The following is an 18175-nucleotide window of genomic DNA, read 5'->3' as shown; positions in this document are numbered from 1 at the left end:
TAAGAACTTGTTAATTCCAAACAAGCATATAAGTTTATATGTCTAGATTATTTTTTACAGAGGACGGCATTGCATCATAAAGGCTACCAGGAGAAAGGCAGAGGAAAGGACGCTGAGCATTACTCCTGGCTTGCAGCCAGAGGTGTCGAGAACCCCAGAGCCGTCTTAGGCGGCTACGCATGCGCGGACACGCCAGGAAGTAGCGGCTGCGCACGCGCAGAGACACTGCCCCTCCCGTGAGTGGCTCTTGAGTAGACAAAGTGTGCAAAACCGGTTATGCGCCCGATCTCCTTCTGAGAGGAAAGAGAAAAAGGGGGAGTGGGGGAAGGGTGGTTTTGAGAGGGTGACTGCTTTGCCACTTCGGGTTGAATCGCCCCCGTCCTGTCCATCTTCTCACTGTGGCATTGGGGCAAGGATGCCAGGCAGGGGGACAGGCCGGGAGGATGGAACCGAGCCCGCCACTTCCCCTAAACTTCCCTTAAACAAGGAGGAACTCAACTCGAAGGTAAGGTTGGGATCATCACAGTGGAAGCGCCCCCTGCAGGAGAAGGGAGGGTTTATGGGTGAGCCGCCCTTCACATGCCCTACCTACCCTGCGCTGATCCCCTGCGCCTACCATGCGGCCGGAAGCTGCCTCCCGGCAGCCGGAAGGGCTCCGTGCGCCTCCGATGATACCGGGAGGAAGTGTGGTCAGTGCGGGCGACTCGCGTTCCCCCGAGGCCCCTTCGCCACCACTCGGTACCCGAACTTGAGTGTGGAGAAGCAGCAGCAGGCCACGAGAAGGGACTGCGGGTTATTTCTCTTTCCCCTGCCCGGTCTTTTTTAAAGGGTTACGAAGCCCTTTGGGTCCAGCGGCCTGGGGAGTTGTGGGCAGGAGCCGGGGTGACTGGAAGGGGGCATGAGGTGCAGATTGAGCTAAGCGTCATGGTGTACGTCACGATTCTAGTCTGGGTCGTGGACTTGTCCTGAATGTATGTATGAATGTATGTATGAGTGAATGAACGTAGGTAGTGAGGGAGGTTAGTCGGGCGCTGTTGGCAGGGAGAAGGCCACCTCGTGGGGCGTTGGGGGCACGAGTGGAGGGAAGCTAAGGCGTTACTGGCAGGAACACCTGAGGCAGGTTCCGTAGGCCCCGTGACACTTTTCTCCCTCCCTAAAGCGCAAGGGACACGTCGTTTCAAGCTGAAAAGGTGTATGGAAAAGAATTCTTGTGGCTTAGGAAATGTTATAAGAAAAAGAGCACTGATTTTCTACCCAGAATTGGGACCTTAGTATTTACAGCTATAAAGCACCTTGAAGATCAACTTGTCTAATACCCTTATTTTCTAGGGCAACTAGGTGGTTCAATGATAGGGTGCTGGCCCTGGAGTTAGGAAGACCTGAGTTCAAATCCAGCCTTAGACACTTAATAGCTATGTGACCCTGGGCAGGTCACTTAATCTCTGTTCCCCATAGTTTCCTCATTTGAAAATAGAGATAATAACACCCACTTCCCAGGGTTGTTAATGAAGATTAAATGAAATACAGTTGTGAAGTGCTTTGCACAGTGCCTATCATATAGCAAGTGTTATATAGGTGTTAGCTATTATTATTAGATCTGAGAAATTTGAAGCCCAGCCTATTAAAGTGAGTTGGCCGTGATCACAGAATTAGAATTTAGACCTCTGGCACATGACTCCAAATACCACTCTGACAAGTTCATCTCGGTCTGAATTTTGAATCTGACAGCAGCTACATAGGGGTAGTGCTGGATTTAGATTAATCAATCCGTAAACAAAAATCACATATTATGTGCTAGGCATGATGTTAAGCACTGGGGACATAAAAAGAGGCAAAAGGTACTCCCTGATTAAAAAAAAAAAAAAAGATACTCCTTGCCCTTAAGCATAATCAATGGACGTAGAGGAAGACTAGGGTTTGAATCCCTAACTCAGAAATTGTTTGACCCTGGGCAAATCACTTAATTTCTGAACAGAACGTAACTCATCTATAATAAAGAGTGAATAATAGTATCCATCCCACAGGGTTATTGGAAAGATCAAATTTAATACCATATACAAAGTGTTTACAAATCTTAAGGATTATATAATGTTAGCTATTATTATCCTAGTCAATTTGATTCCCTGAGGGAAATTTTCCTTCTCTGTAGAATGGGGATGTTAATATCGCACTACCATTCTCAGAGGTTTGTTATTAAACCTTAAAGAACTGTATAATGGTGAGCTATTTTTTTCATGGCTAATTCAGTATGAGACTTAGTGACAAGGGAAGAGTCAAATCATTTACTATTAGGACTTAAGCGAATATAATAATATACTAACCAGTCTTTAAAAGTAAGGCTATTCAAAGGGAAGTAAAGCATAGTTTGGGAAGGGTGGTGCTGGTGACACTGTACACTCTTATGTTGGCAGAATATTGTATAATAGGCTCACATATATGCCATTTAAAAATTTGTCTCTTCAAATCTGGCCTCAGACCAAACACTTGACATTTATTAGCTGTGTGACCCTGGGCAAGTCACTTAACCCCAATTGCCTAAAAAAAAAAAGTCTCATATTTGTCTCATAACCTTGTGAGTATTATAAATATTAGTATTCCCATTTCACGTGCAGCAAATTAGATGATCATAGAAGTTGTGACTTGCCTGTGGATACACAATTATCAAGTGGCAAAGCCAGAACAGAAGCTGGATTTTTTCTGATTACTAAGTCTAATGTTCTTTCCAGTACAGCAGTTTGCTACTGTAATCATCAAATTCTTTAGAGTTGGCAGCTGTCTTAGATGTTACCTAATCCAAATCATTTGTTTTACTGCGGTGGTAATCTGTGCACTCGGGGCTATTACCACACCCCCTTCCCCACCATTAATGACAGTCTGCTGGCCAACTTGTAGGGATTCGTATGCAGTCATACAAGTGCTTCATTTTCTTCTTCTCAAAATAACTGCATATCCACCATGCCACCTCCACACTTCATTTAGGTGTTCAGCTCCCCAATTCTGTCCAACATGAAGAGGAAAGGAATTAGAACCTTAAGTTATTACTTTTTTTATCAGCGTTTAAGAAAGTTTATATTAAAAACTAATTTTATATGTACAAACATCTTCTGAACTGCCCATTGTGATAGGGGAGGAGATGATCCTGGACTGTGCCAGAAGAGTGCAAGCTCTGATGATCATGTCAAGCTGAAAGGCTTTTAGAATGGGCCCAGTGATCTGTAAGTCCGTCCTCAGACCAAACTGGAGAAACATGTCTTTGGGTTGGCTGCAAGGTGATGAAATTTTCAGTCACAAGAACTTTCAAGGACCGTCTGCTAAATCATGGAGGGATTACACTCTCCATTGATGGAGAGAGGTAATGCTCTTGTGGACATCACAAAATATACAATAGCACCTTCTGATTCTTATAATGTGCCAGTCTGTTTAGGCATGTGTTTTTGCTTTTTTGTGTAGTTCGGTGATAAACATCATTTACAAGTGGTTCTTTTCAATTATTTCCTTGGGATGTATTTACAGTAGTAAATGACTGAGTCAAAAGACCTTATTGAGTATTGTCAGATTGTTTTCCAGGAAAATTACATGAATTCTTAGTAGACTACTTTTTAGATATTATCAACCTCTATTATAGACATTGTCATGTGTTCCAAATGAAAAGAAGATGATGCCAGCCACCTTATCACATAGAAAATCCTCTCAAAAGACACTTGAGAATGTCTGTTTCAATCTTATTTTTAATAGATTAAAGAACAAAAAGTTGTCGTGGATGAACTTTCCAACTTGAAGAAAAACAGAGTAAGTAATTACCAAATTAATTTTGCACAGTAGGGTATATGATAATAACTGACATAACTCTTTTAACATTTGAAGAGCAGTCTTCTGCATCTCATTTTAGCTTTACAACTTTGGAGTAGGTACAGGTATTATTCCCATTTTACACATGAGGAAACTAAGATTCAAGTTAAATGAATGACCTATTGTCACAACTGTTAAATAGCAAAGCCAGAATTCAGACTCAGATTTTCCTGACTTCAAGTCCATTATGCCACAAAATTTCCTTATATGTTTGTAATTTAACAATTAATAATTCGAAACCTAGCTTTAAAAGTTTCCTAGAATTTTAATCACCTACTTCAGTAAATGATTTCCCAGCAGCATGGTCCTTTGTATACTTTTGCTACCTGTCCCCTTCTCACATCCACTGGGATTACTTAATCTGGAAAAAAGAATGATTATGACTGTTAGTGATGGGCTTCCACTCTAGTGATAAAGTATGCTACTAAGCAAGATTGTGGAAATTCTTCACATAAAATAGAATCCAATCTGCCCTCCTAGAAACAAACCCTAACCCTATCTCTTTGGGCATGATAGCATTTAATAAACCTGTGGGGTAAGTGAGCCAGATAACCTTTAGCAGATGCTTCTAGCCCTCTGATTCACTGTGTAAAGCCAGTAGTCATTTCCTTCTAGGTGCCTTTTTTAGTGCTCCAGCCTTGGCCCTGTGGGACCAGTATTGAAGTATATGATCTTTTTTTTTGCCCTTTTTTTTTTTTTTTAAAGTGAGGCAGTTGGGGTTAAGTGACTTGCCCAGAGTCACACAGCTAATGAGTGTCAAGTATTTGGTCTGAGGCCGGATTTGAAATCAGGTCCTCCTGCCTTCAGGGCTGGTGCTCTATCCACTGCGCCACCTAGCTGCCCCTGAAGTGTATGATCTTAAAGACATTGCTGTAGTTCCATAAGGCAGGCATTGCCATAGTATCATAACAGAAGCTGACTTGGATCTGAAAAGTGCAAGATTTCTATTCCTTTATAATTCATATGTTACCAAAACCACAGCTGTATCTATGATACATGCAAAATTCACTGTTGTGGCTTTTTAATTATGTTTGTAGTTTATAGTGCCTTTCCTTTGTTCAATTCTGTTATGTTTCCTTATCTTTTATATTCTTGAGCAATAAGTTCCTGTTTTATATGTGAGTAATTTAAGACTATTGATTTATAGTTGAAAGCGACCTCAGAGACCATCTAATCCACCCCCTTATTTTACATTGGGGAAATTGAGAACTCAGAAGGAAATGTGACCAAGGTCATATAGTTACATGCCATCAGAGGAAGAATTTGAAGCCAGGTCCTCTGACTTAAGAGCCTGTAGTACCCTTTCTACTTCATGTTGTCTTTAGTATCTTGCTTCAAAAGTACAGTATACTTACTTTAAATTACATTGAGAACAGATAGAAATACTTATTTAAGGGAAATAGGTATGGTTGGTGAATAAAAAAAAGAATGAATTGCATGACACAATGATTCTTATAAATCTTTCACAAGCTTCACTTGTCTATTTAGTGCAGTCAGTAAGCATACAAACTGCCTGTTAACAGTTTTGGCAAAATAATACATTTGAATATTTTAAAAACCATGCAAGTCACTGTGGCATAGTGGATAGATAGCTAGTCTCTGAGTCTGAAAGGCTGGCATTCAAGTCCTGACCAACACGTACTGGCTGTATTGCACTAAGCAAGGCACTTATCTATAAATTTCCCAAACAACTTTCTAAGACTTAAGTTGGTGAGCAGGAGCTTCTTACACCAATGAAATCATAGATTCAGACAAAACAAAACCATTTTTCATTTATTTTAGGCAATTGGGGTTAAGTGACTTGCCCAGGGTCACACACCTAGTAAGTGTCAGGTCTTTGGTCTGAAGCTGGATTTGAACTCAGATCCTTCTGACTTCAGGGCTGGTGCTTTATCCACTGTGCCACCTACCTGCCCCAAAACAAAACCATTTTAAAGATTATTAATTGCTGGTAGTTGGGAACTGCCAGTATAACCATGTATGGTTAGTTTTTAAGTAGGTATTAGGAATTCAGTCATTCAGTGATTGCACATGTTATAAAAAATTTGCTACTTAATATATCAAATGTTGATATAAGCCTAAAATGTTTTGTTTTGTTTTTTGCAGAAAGTTTATAAGCAGCAACCAAACAGCAACATATTCTTTCTTGCAGACAGAACAGAAATGCTCTCTGAAAGTAAAAGTGAGTTTTTTTCTGTTATATATTTATTATTCATATTTGTGTAGAGTTCCATGAAAAAAAAAAAGATAATTGATTTTTTTACTAACATGTAAAAAAAAGTCATACTAAATATGTTGCTGAGTATATATTAGTAAAGAATTAGTCATGTACATTTCAGTTAGATGAGGTTGTTTGATCTTTGAATTAAACCTTCAGAAATATAGAGGACCACAAAATTATACTAGCCTGCCTTCTACCCAGGCAGTTTATACTGTACTTTAAACATAATAAAACAAATAAAATGATTAGTATTCTTGTGTACTAACAGGGTGTCTCATTCTGTAGAACTGGTTTAGTTGGACTACCTGCATTATAAGTTAATAGGTCTCTAAAAGATTTACTTAATTTAATATTTCCTATTTTTTTCCACAGACACATTAGATGAGTTGAAAAAAATCCACCAGGAAATAGAAAATACAGAAAAAAACAAAATCAAGAAATAAGTTTGCTAGATTGCACATAATGTGTGGCATTTGTTGTTCAGTCACTTTATCCATTGAACATGGTGGGTATGATTTTTTGCATAAGAATCTGCTCCATAATCTTAAACGACGAGGACCCAACAGTAGTCAACAGGTGTTAAAGATTGATACTGATTATCATTGTTTGTTTTCTGGTCATGTCCTTCACTTAAGAGGCCTTTTGACTCCCCAGCCTATTGAAGATGAAAAAGGCAATGTATTCCTTTGGAATGGAGAAATCTTTGGTGGAATATATGTAGGAGCTGAAGAGAATGATACGCAAATTATGTTTAATCATCTTTCCTCATTTAATAATGAATCTGAAATTATGTCACTTTTTTCAAGCATCCATGGTCCATGGGCTTTTATTTATTACCAGGCTTCTAGTCATTGTGTGTGGTTTGGTAGGGATTATTTTGGTCGTCGTAGCTTACTTTGGCATTTTAGTAACACAGGGAAGAGTTTCTGCCTTGCTTCAGTGGGCACTGACGCTGCTGGAATAGTAAACCAGTGGCAGGAAGTTCCAGCGTGTGGAATTTTCAGAATTGATCTCAAATCCTCTGCCATTTCCAAACACATAGTTTTAAAACTGTATCCTTGGAAATACATTTCTAAAGAGAATACAGTAGAGAAAGTTGACAAGAATCTTAATCAGATTTCAGATGATTTGCCAAAATTTGTATCCATTGAGATAAATGAAGCCAGACTTTGTCTTAAGACACCTGTTGCTCCATTAAATACAAAGTTGCCACAAGGTTCATTTCAATCTGATCATAGTTCCCATCTCCCAGCTACTATAGAAAATCTTCAGGTTTTTCTTAAAGATGAGCACATAAAGAAAGCAGTTCATCAGTTAATTCATGTCTTAAGTGAAGCAGTAAAGAGACGGGTTTTATGTTTATCTAGAAGTGAAATTCTATTCCTAAATGATGACCTTTCTAAAGCCTCTACTAAGAAGGCAAATATTGCAATACTTTTTTCTGGTGGCATTGATTCCATGGTTATTGCAAGCCTTGCTGATCGACATGTTCCTTTTGATGAACCAATTGATCTTCTTAATGTAGCTTTTATGACTAAAGAACAGACTGGCCGTACTGCTTTCGCCAAAAAAAGTGGTAAGCCTAAAAAACATCTTGAAACATCTTCTGAGGAAAACACTAAGGGACTTGCTGCCACAGCTAATAATATTAAGGACCAGAATTTTAATGTGCCAGACCGACTCACTGGCAGAGCAGGACTAAAAGAATTGAAAGCTATAAACCCTTTAAGAATTTGGAATTTTGTTGAAATTGATGTTTCCCTGGAAGAATTGCAGAGAATGAGACACCACCGGATAAGCCAATTAGTTCAACCCTTGGATACAGTTTTGGATGACAGCATTGGTTGTGCGGTCTGGTTTGCTTCTAGAGGAGTTGGCTATGCTATGAAGGAGGATGAAATGAAACCATACCAAAGTTCTGCAAAGGTATGGTATAGGTTTCTTAAATCATAATAATTTCTTAGTCTTACTACAGATAACAGGTTAGTAAATGGTGAGTAGATAATTGCATGATCAAATTGTTAGAGAAATAACGTAGATGAATCTTTGGCCGATATTGTGTAATGGAGAAATTCCGATGTTCTCCATCATAAAACAGACATTTCCTTTAAAAGTTTTTATAGGTGGTGCAGTGGATAGAGCATGGGCCCTGGATTCCGAAGGACCTAAGTTCAAATCTGGCCTCAGACACATAACACTTACTAGCTGTGTGACCCTGGGCAAGTCACTTAACCCCATTGCCTAACCCCCCCCAAAAAAACTTTTTATAAAGGGAGAACTTTATTCCTAAATTATTAATATTGCCAAGGCTAGAAACTTACATAGCGGACATATAATAAATGTTTATTGAATGAAGATTTAATTCACTTACTAGCTTATTGTAGAACATATTTTTAACATGAAATAAAAAACAATAGCATGCTTAAACTGTAGATCAGTATAATACATCTTTTTTAGTATATCTAAAAAAATTTTATGCCTTTGTGATTTATGAATTGCTGTATTTGGAAATGTTTTCCTCTCTGCTGTAATTTTATTATGGCTTTTCCTTATTATAGTCTTATTTTACTTATCCTTGTATTAAAAAAAACTTACTCAATTTATTCAAACTTCTATAGGTAGTTCTTACTGGGATTGGTGCAGATGAACAGCTTGCAGGATATTCTCGTCATCGTGTTCGCTTCAAGACACATGGTCTAGAGGGATTAAATAAAGAACTAGAAATGGAATTGGGTCGAATTTCTTCTAGAAATCTTGGCCGTGATGACAGGGTTATTGGCGATCATGGAAAAGAAGCAAGGTAATCCAAATGACATGTGGTTTTGCTGAGGAGGTTAGAAAAGGAGTCTCAATTAAAAACTGTTAAAGATAATATAATCCACTTTTCTGTTACAGATGAACAAAGTCTAGAAAAGCAGTGGCTTGATTAAGGTCACACAGCAAGTTAGGGAATATGTGGGTTTACCAACTTCCAGTCCAGGGCACTTTATACTACCTAAAAGCTGGGCCTTTTAGATTTTTTTTTTTAAGGGTGATAACATAAATAGAAACATCAATGATACCATCTTGGACTTATATTACAAATAACCTTCAAAGAATACAAAATGTTTTCAAATGTTTAATCTTGTGTACCTGCTCTAAGATTTTTTTATGTATAACTATTTCTGGAGGCATCATATAAAGAAAGACACAGACAATGAAATAGTCTCTAAAGTAGTTAAATGTGCATATTATATCACTAATTTTGGCCTTTTATTTTGCTCAGTTATTTGTTACATATATTTAAAATTTACAAAGTAAATTTTCAAAGCCTGTACACTGTTAACAGCTGTTTTCTTTGTCATTGAGATTCTATGAATTTATATCCTAAATGTGCCTGTTTAGTTTAGGGAGAGGAAATTTATTTTCTTTATTGAAAACAAATTTTAAAAGACTTGAATTATTATATATAAAACATTATTTTACCCTCAGAAAAAATACATTAGGAAAGTTCTTAGGAATTATACTATGTTACCATTATACAGATCATAATCCTATTAATAAATACTATTGCATGTTAATAGAAGTAAAGAGGCTAGTTTACTATCTGTCTTGGTAATTAAACCACAGTAAAGGTGCTTTATTGTTATTTACAATTCTTCATATCAAAAAATACTATGTTATATGCTTTTTTGGCCAGCTTTAGTTAATGAGGAATCACTCTATAATATTATTTGGCACTTCCCATTTGTGTTATGGTAATATTTGTTTTTGAGAGGTGATAAGGACTGGTCAGTAGTACTTTAAAGTAGTAAACAGGCTAATAATTATTGGTAAGTAAAAGATTAGCAGAGCCAGAAAAGGAAGAAGTGAAAACAGTTGAGACAAGTCTGAAGTTGGAGATTATTGCTAATGTTATTAATAACCTAATACTTGACCCTCATAATAATACTTGACTTGTCATACTATCTCAGTGACTCTTAAAATTTGAATATCATTAAATAAATATGACTGCTTTGAAACATAAAGGATTTGACACCTTGATACCTTATTTTTCATGCCCCACAACCTTTATTTCTGTGGTTTGGAAGTGATACAAAAGACAAAAATGTTCCTTATGTTCATATTTCTTTTTAAGTAAATCCTAGAGATATTTATTTGACAGTTTAAAGCTATTCTTTGTTATTTGACAAATATTGAGAAATATCTCTTTTTACCTTGATTAACTTGTATTTTGTATTAATTCATTTATTCCATAACCAGAAGAGTTTTCATAATTACATTGCTAGAAGTAGTACCTTCAAAGTTCAATTTTCAACTAGAATTATGTGTGTTAAATAACTGTATTAAAACAGTAATGATCACAGATGGGCTTGTTTTTCAACCTGTTTTCATAAAAATTTTATTTTCAATTTAGGTTTCCTTTCCTTGATGAAAATGTCGTCTCCTTTCTAAATTCTCTGTCGATTTTGGAAAAAGCAGACTTAACTTTGCCCCGTGGAGTTGGTGAGAAATTGATTCTGCGCCTTGCAGCGTTAGAACTTGGTCTTACAGCTTCTAGTGTTCTGCCAAAAAGAGCCATGCAGTTTGGATCTAAAATTGCAAAAATGGAAAATAGTCATGAAAAGGCCTCTGATAAATGTAGTCGACTCCAAGTGTCATCCTCAGAATAACATCTTGTTGAATAGGCTCTTCAGTGTTGGTGTATACATTACAACATTTATTGAATTATTACATAAAATAAAATATTTTTCTATTGTGTATTGTAGTTAATTTATACTATTTTCCTTAACTTACAAACCAGTTGCTTAATACTAACAGAAATTGCTGCTTTTTTTTAAATGCACTTGAAAGTACAACTTTGATATTTTAATATGACAGTGATATTAACAGAGTTTTGAACCCATATTTGCTGTATGCACTGAAACATAGGGTAACATAATGTGAATCTTGAAACACTTAAGTGCATCCTAAAAACCTCACTTGTGATTGAAGGTATTTAAAGTCAAGTAATCCATGAAATCAATACCTTAGCTATTTACTTAAAGATCAGAATTGTAACTAAGAATTTTGTGCCTGGATTGAGTTGCACAAAATGCTCTTAAAGATTTGGGGAGGGGGGCAGCTAGGTGGCGCAGTAGATAGAGCACCGGCCCTGAAGTCAGGAGGACCTGAGTTCAAATCTGGCCTCAGACCAAACACTTGTCCCTCACGAGCTGTGTGACCCTGGGCAAGTCACCTAACCCCAATTGCCTGAAAAATTTAAAAAAAAAAGATTTGGGGAGGAATATGTCATCTGGTAGACTCCTGTTCTATTTTTTTTCCTTCTAACTAGGTGCTAAGCTAAGTTGTTCAGGCTGTTGAAGGACTGAAAGTGTTCTCAGCAGGATCACAGATTTTTAATGCCTCAGGAACAAAACCCCAGTTATTCTGGGGAAGTTATATCTCTGATTAAGATTAAATTCTAGGTTTCTTAAAAAGTGTAAGGAACATTTCAGAAAACAGGGTTAAATGCTGCCTTGCCACATAGTGGCTACTTGATCCCAGGTGAGTCACTTAACTTCTCAGTGTTGAGTGAAATCTCTAGGTAGTAGGAGCTTAATAAAGTTTTGACTTGAGTAAATATTACCCTCTTTCAGTACAAGGGCTACTCCTGAACTATTTGAGTAAAAGCAAAGGACTGAGCTGGTAGAAGTTCTCACATTGCCTTGTTGCCTTTAATCCCTAAAATAATTAATCTGCTGCTGCCAGTGCTTAACTTGGTTTCAAGAGTCTCGGTTCTCTGGACAAATTAAGTGGAGGTGATAGTGACTACCAAACGTGGTGAAAGAATCTCAGTGTAATCCCAAATTTGTAAAAAGTTTTCAGGCCTGTGAGTTTCCATAAAACAGGACATTTACTTGTTCAGTTGTTTCTAACTCTTCATGACCCCATTTTCGGTTTTCTTAGCAAAGATACTGAAGTGGTTTGACATTTCCTTCTCCGTCTCATTTACAGATGAGGAAACTGAGGCAAACAGGGTTTAGTGATTTGCCCAGGGTCACACAGCTAGTAATTGTCTGAGGTCGGATTTGAACTCAGGTATTCCTGACACCAGGCCCGGAGTTCTATCCATTGGGCCCCCTAGCTGCCTTTCCCTAAAACAGGGCATTTACATGTAGTAATTATTGTTAAACCACTTTGTTTGAATTGCCCTTCCATTGTCTACGTATGGAAGGTGAGGCGAAATCTTTTGCCTGGGCAATTCATAAAAAAACAAAGAATACTTTCTAACATTTTTGATTTGGCAACTGGAATTTATCATTTTCAGTTACTGAGTAAAAATGGAGGATAATGTGATTTAAGCTTAGGACATGTAATATTAGCTCTCCTATTATTCTCCATAGTTTTAAAAGTAAGCATCTGGGTCTATAAGGGAGGAGTCACTATGTTGCCTAGGTCCATTATGGGTCACCCTTAAAAGAACTCAAGGTGTCGTGATTTTAAAAGTTCAAGAGAGACATAGTTTCTGGGTAATTTAATGATGTTATTAATAAGGCCAGCATGTTATTAATAAAAATTTGGTCATTTGGCCATCTCTCAGACCAAAAGACATCCTGGTGGTAGGCTCACAGTTTACATACGCTTAAGGGATTAGTAGGTGTTCAATAGGGGCTGAGAGTGACATGTTACCCTTGGACCAAGACATTTATTTCTATACCCAGACCACCCCCAGCCTAGGGCAGTCCATTCAAAGAATGAGTACCCTATCCGAGCCTGAGCAGAACACAATGGCTACTCCACTTGGATGGGGTCTGAACTAGAAAATTGGTTCAATCTCATTATCAGCAATGTCCTTAGAGAGACTGAAGTTTTTAAAATCAAGACTTTATGAAAAGGGGAGAACTCTGGATATCCCCAAAGCATTGGTTAATAATAATTTCTCTCACTGTACTTCTGAGAAAGATCACTGCTACAATTTTAAGATCCAGGTAACTTACTCAGTTTTACAATAAGCCTTAAGCTCTGAGCCATTAAATCCATTTACACAGAAGTTCTAGGTAGCACAATGAATAGATTGCCAGGCCTGAAGTCAGGAAGACTTGCCTTCCTGAATTCAAATCTAGCCTCCATTACTAGTTGTGTGACCCTGGGCAAGTCCTTTAACCTGGTCTTCCTCAGCTCATCATCTGTAAAATGAGCTGGAAAAGGAAATGGCAAACCACTTTAGTATTTTTGCCAAGAAAACCCCAGTGGGGTCACAGAGTCAGACACGCCTGAAAAACAACAAAATTTCACAAATTGCTTTATTTCTCTTTGTAAACAAGGACTTAACTTTTTTTAAACTTTCAACTTTTCTTTCCTATCTCATTCTTTTCATAACCACAATATTCTTTCCTCTTTTCTTCCCATTGTCTTAGTGAACTCAGTAATATACATTTCAAAGAAAAAACAAATATATCTAGACCTCCTCCACAATCCCTCTTCCACACATCAAACTAAATTTTGTTCCTGTAGGGATTCCTTCAGTCTACAGGTTAAATGGAAGGCTTAGACATCTGTATCTGTGTTGCAATGAAATAAATTATGAAACACAGGAAGATGAGTATAGAGAGGCTATTTTATGGCCTTTAGTAACTATATCATGGCAAATTGTTTTTAGGAAACATGTTTTTGTTTGATATGTTTCTAATATTAGCACAAGTTATTACAACAAAATTTCTGTGGGATATATTGGAAGTACTGGATAACAGGAATGGCAGGATATCTCTGATTCAACTCCTTTAAATGAATTCATAGGAATTTACATCATCTTTGTAATATATCAAAAGTAGTTTCTTTTAGATGCCACAAAGATGATGTTAGAACAAACTTTTATCTCTTCTATCCCTGCCAAAGTATTGTCTTTGGAATGCAGTTGTCTACACCCACTTTAATCTCTTTGAAATTGTAGTGTTCCAGGGCTGCTAGGTGGAGCATTGGATAGAGCACCAGCCCTGAAGTCAGGAGGACCTGAGTTCAAATCTGGCCTCAGACCAAACACTTGACACTTATTAGCTGTGTGACCCTGGGCAAGTCACTTAACCCCAACTGCCTAAAAAAATAAATTGTAGTGTTCCAAGATTTCCAACAGTAGAGAAATTGGTATTGAAAAGCTGGGTCTTTGAACCAGGAAGTACTTTGGGATACTTAAAAAGTGCTGTGGAGTTTATCAAAGGAAATCTACTTTGTTTTCCCTCTTGCCTATAATATGGAATATCTGTCCCAAAAATGTGTACTAATGATGATGTAGAAAAGAGTGCTTGAGGCAGATGGAGCAAGCAGCACATGAGATAGGAGATAGGATGCAGGATGTGACCAGGCAGAAAAGTGATCAAAGACTATGCTTTGAAGCCCCCACCATGACTTATCTGTACTTTCACAAAGCACCCTCAATTCCAGAACAATTCTTCCCCTCCCCTTTTCTATTCTCTTTGCTTATCACCTCCAGACTACCTGATATCCCAGGCATTTTGGAGCCATGCTTGCCCCTCTGTTCTCATGTCCCCTTCCCCCATTCCATAAAATTGTATTTAAACCATACCTTTGACCTAGCTTATTGCCTTTGCTTCCTACAGGAAGCAGGGGCCACTCTGCTTAACGGAGCAGGGCCTGCAGCCTATGCTCTGCCTCCCACATGGTGCAGAGCCCATTGGGGCTCTCCCTTATTGGGAGCAGGCCCACTTGGGTACATCACCCCAATAAATGCTTTCTTTAACTTTACCAACCGTACTGTTGAGGTTAGAGTTGGAAGAGTTGGTTCAAGTATGAAAGAATTCACTTAGACCTTCTCTGAAGTCATTGGTGATGAGTTCAGGATGGACCCGAAGAATATTGGGGTGCTACCTAAAATGATGAGGAATAGACCTGTAGGTCCTAGTGTCCTGAAAGAATTCACTTGGACAGTCTCCAAGTTAAAGAATGGCATTCTGTTGCCTTTAGTCTCTTGATTATACTCCATGCTGACCACTACTATTAATCTTTCAAAAAAATATTTTCATCACTACTCCCCAAACTCAACAATACTTGAGTAGTTCTCTGGCTTAATCTGTTACTTGTGAGAATTTGTGATTTTATTGGTGTGGTTGATCCCTCTACTGAGAAAGAGTAATGGAGTCATCATGTAATTCTTGTCTATTGGTTTTTCAGGATCTGGGGGGTATCCCACTGAAGCACTTGGACTATCAGGAAGTAACCTCATTCTGATGATCTATATTTTTCATGCTTTTAATGCCACTGCTAATGTCATCATTGTTCATTTACTACAACTTTTTTAAGCCCACCATACATGTTTCTATTTGCTCTTAATGTTCTTTGCAGTTTTCCCATTCATGGCCAAATGGAATCACCAGGAGAATTGTTGGTAAGCCCTAAGGTCACAAGTAGTTTGGGATGATTCAAAGCACTGCACAAATTCCAAAATGTTCTCCAGCCCACAGGAAAAAGTACCAAATACGATAATACATTCGTTAATTGTTTTTACCTCCTAACACCTTAGCATTCAAGGCTTAATACAATTTAGCACATACCTACCTTCAATCTAATGTTTTCAACCATCATTGCTACTATTAATGGTTTCTGTTAAGTAATTAGGTACCATCAAACATCATTGCTACAACTATATGCAAGGCATTCTGCTTAGTGCTGAGAATACAAAGAAAAAAACGTGTAAGTCCTTGTCCTCAAAGACCTTTTAGTTTACATAGGTAATATGACAGGCACATAGATCAGTGTGATACATGGAAGGCACTTAAGAGAACTGAGGTAAAATCACAGAGAATATTTGAGAAGTGGAAATGCATTGGTTGGGGTATTTTTCAAACTATCTCCTGCTATTCCCCTATGAACTGTGCTCCAGCCAAAGTCCCTGCAAAATTACTTGTATTCCCTCATGTTGGTCCTCCAATTCATACCCATCCTTCAAGGCCCAAATCAAATCTCAATTCAGAACACCTGTAGTACTTAGTATCTGGCATTCCTGTGGCATTATCAGTATACTGCTTTGCACTGTATTTGTTGTATACCTACATGTACATGTGTATTATACATATGTTTTTATATGTACATACATATATATAGCTCTTTTAAGATTTGCAAATTTCTCATTACACAATTTTGTCGTTTGTATATATTTATATACGTATCTTTCCCCCTACTCATTTGTACACTGAGAACAAGGATTGTGCTTTGTAGTTCCACTGAGCCTTGCACATTAATATTGGTTGATTGTTCTTCGAATATTAGTCACTAAGTGGTTGTTGTTTTTTTTTAAACAAGACCTTTGATTTCAATGGTTTAGGGAGTCCCAGTGAGAAAATTCCCTCCACCAATGAAGTTTAAAAACCACATGAAAACTGCCCTTTAGGACCACCCGGGGAGCGCAGAGATGACCAGGTCGTTGCCTCCGTCCCGCCCCTCCCCCACATGAGTCCAGGAACGGCTTCGAACCCCCGACCCGCCGGCCCCTGGACCTTGCGAGCCTGGGCCGAGGCCCTGAGCCACCAGCCCCGGGAACCTGGGAAGTGCAAGGCCTGCCTCCGTCCGCTTTCCCTGCCACAGACGGAGGTAACAACGTGGGAAGGAGTGGGCAAGACCAACTAGGTCCGTCTCTGGGGGACTGGATTTCCCCACACGCCCCGCCCCCCACCTTCGCACCCGGGGATCCCTTACCCTGGCTCCTCCCACACACGGTGCAGTATTTATTTATATTTGTGAGGTGCTAAAACTGGCAGCGGCCCATGGGATAGAAGAGCCTGCCGAGAGGGCGCTGCAAGATCTGAATTCAAGCGCTGCTTTAATACACACTGGATGCCTGTGTGCAAGTGTCTTAACCTCTCAGTGGCACCAGCAAGGAAGAAAAAGAATTTACATAGCCCTTCAAGGTTTGCAAAAGTACTTTACTGATGTTATCTCATTTGATCCTCACAACAACCCAGTAAAGTAGGTGCTACTATTGTCCCTATGTGACAGAAAGGAAAATGAAGCTCAGCCAGGTTAAGTCACTTCTCTGGGGTCACACAGCAGATTAATTAAGTTACAAAGGGGCTGCTAGATTTGTTTCTGTGAAAGGGAATTTCATCATGGGGTGTTTCCTACACAGATGAGATCATAGGTCAATATAAAAAAAATTAGGTGACATGAAGTTTAAATAGTTGTTGTTCAGTCATTTTTCAGTGGTGTCCAACTCTTCCTGACCCCATTTAGAGTTTTCTTGGCAAAGATAATGAAGTGATTTGTCATTTCCTTCTCCAGTTTATTTTACAGATGAGGAAACGGAGGCAAACAGGGTTAAGTGATTTGCCCAGGGTCATACAGCTAGTAAGTGTCTGAGGCCAGATTTGAATTTAGGAACTCTTTCTGACTTCAGAGCCCTTTATCCACGGTATTTATTCAATCAACAACCGTGCTTTGTTATAAGACTAAACAGGGGAAATAAAACATATCCCTAAATAACTAGGATCCAAATTAGAATCATCTACTACTACTACTACTACTAGAAACTACTAATAGTTGCAGGTCTATAAGAGATATGAGAGCCCACTTTCTGCTTAGGGTAAAGTGGAGGGTAACCAAAAAAATTTCTTGTAGGAGGTGATAACTGAGCTAGGTATCAAAGATCTCACTGGATAGAGATTGAGGAGAGGAGAAAGTAATGGGTTCATTCCAGGCAAGGACACAGCACTGGAAGGGACCATTGAGATCATTAATTTTTAAACATCATTTTACAGATGAGGAAACTGAGGCCCAGAGAGGTTAAGGGACCTATTTAGTCACAAAATTAATGGCAGACCTGGAATTTGACCCTATTTCCCCTGATTGCAAATCCAAGATCACTCTTGACTTAGTAAATGAAGAGATGATCAGTGTAGAATGAGTTCAGGGAACAGTAAGTAGTCCATTAGGCAAATGAAGTACAGGGAAGTAGCCTGAAACAAGGCTAAAAAGACAGTCTAAAGTCAGACTGTTAATGTCAGGCTAAGTAGTTGCAATTCAACAATTTAGTTAAACAAGTGTACAACAAGCATTTATTTGTTGTTGTTCAGTTGTGTCCAGACTTTGTGACCCCATGGACCATAGTAAGCCAGATCCTTCTCTCCTCCATTATTG

At 38.4% G+C, this 18175-nt stretch overlaps 1 protein-coding gene and 1 long non-coding RNA gene across 4 annotated transcripts; one reads left to right on the top strand and one right to left on the bottom strand.

Annotated features, from left to right (window-relative positions):
* Positions 1-219: 219 nt before the first annotated feature.
* On the top strand, positions 220-10817 carry ASNSD1 (asparagine synthetase domain containing 1). Of its 3 annotated transcripts, none has more exons than XM_027866101.1 (6): positions 220-505; positions 3736-3789; positions 5956-6031; positions 6443-7996; positions 8689-8870; positions 10467-10817. In XM_027866101.1, exons 4-6 carry the CDS (start codon positions 6533-6535, stop codon positions 10720-10722), a joined length of 1902 nt encoding a protein of 633 aa, XP_027721902.1. In that variant the 5' UTR covers positions 220-505; positions 3736-3789; positions 5956-6031; positions 6443-6532; the 3' UTR covers positions 10723-10817. The 3 variants fall into 3 exon arrangements, with proteins under 3 accessions (XP_027721902.1, XP_027721904.1, XP_027721903.1); XM_027866102.1 differs by lacking the exon at positions 220-505 and adding an exon at positions 3115-3352; XM_027866103.1 differs by lacking the exon at positions 3736-3789.
* Positions 2526-8753, bottom strand: LOC114045908. Its single transcript, XR_003569438.1, has 3 exons — positions 8666-8753; positions 4127-4210; positions 2526-2997 (listed from the first exon to the last, which is right to left on the bottom strand). It is a non-coding gene; the product is annotated as an uncharacterized LOC114045908 (long non-coding RNA).
* Positions 10818-18175: the final 7358 nt, after the last annotated feature.

Source organism: Vombatus ursinus, unplaced genomic scaffold (genome assembly GCF_900497805.2).
Source record: "Vombatus ursinus unplaced genomic scaffold, bare-nosed wombat genome assembly UNPS02014779.1, whole genome shotgun sequence".
Lineage (NCBI taxonomy): Eukaryota > Metazoa > Chordata > Mammalia > Diprotodontia > Vombatidae > Vombatus > Vombatus ursinus.
Note: the sequence above shows the minus strand (reverse complement) of the source record. Positions and strands in the feature narration are given on the sequence as shown.

What these genes read in the sequence shown, in the direction of transcription:
- ASNSD1 (XM_027866103.1), top strand. Translation starts at nt 6,533, where the DNA reads ATGTGTGGCATTTGTTGTTCAGTCACTTTATCCATTGAACATGGTGGG. An exon ending in CATACCAAAGTTCTGCAAAG is followed by an intron (nt 7,997 to 8,688) that starts GTATGGTATAGG and finishes AAACTTCTATAG; the next exon opens with GTAGTTCTTACTGGGATTGG. An exon ending in GATCATGGAAAAGAAGCAAG is followed by an intron (nt 8,871 to 10,466) that starts GTAATCCAAATG and finishes TTTTCAATTTAG; the next exon opens with GTTTCCTTTCCTTGATGAAA.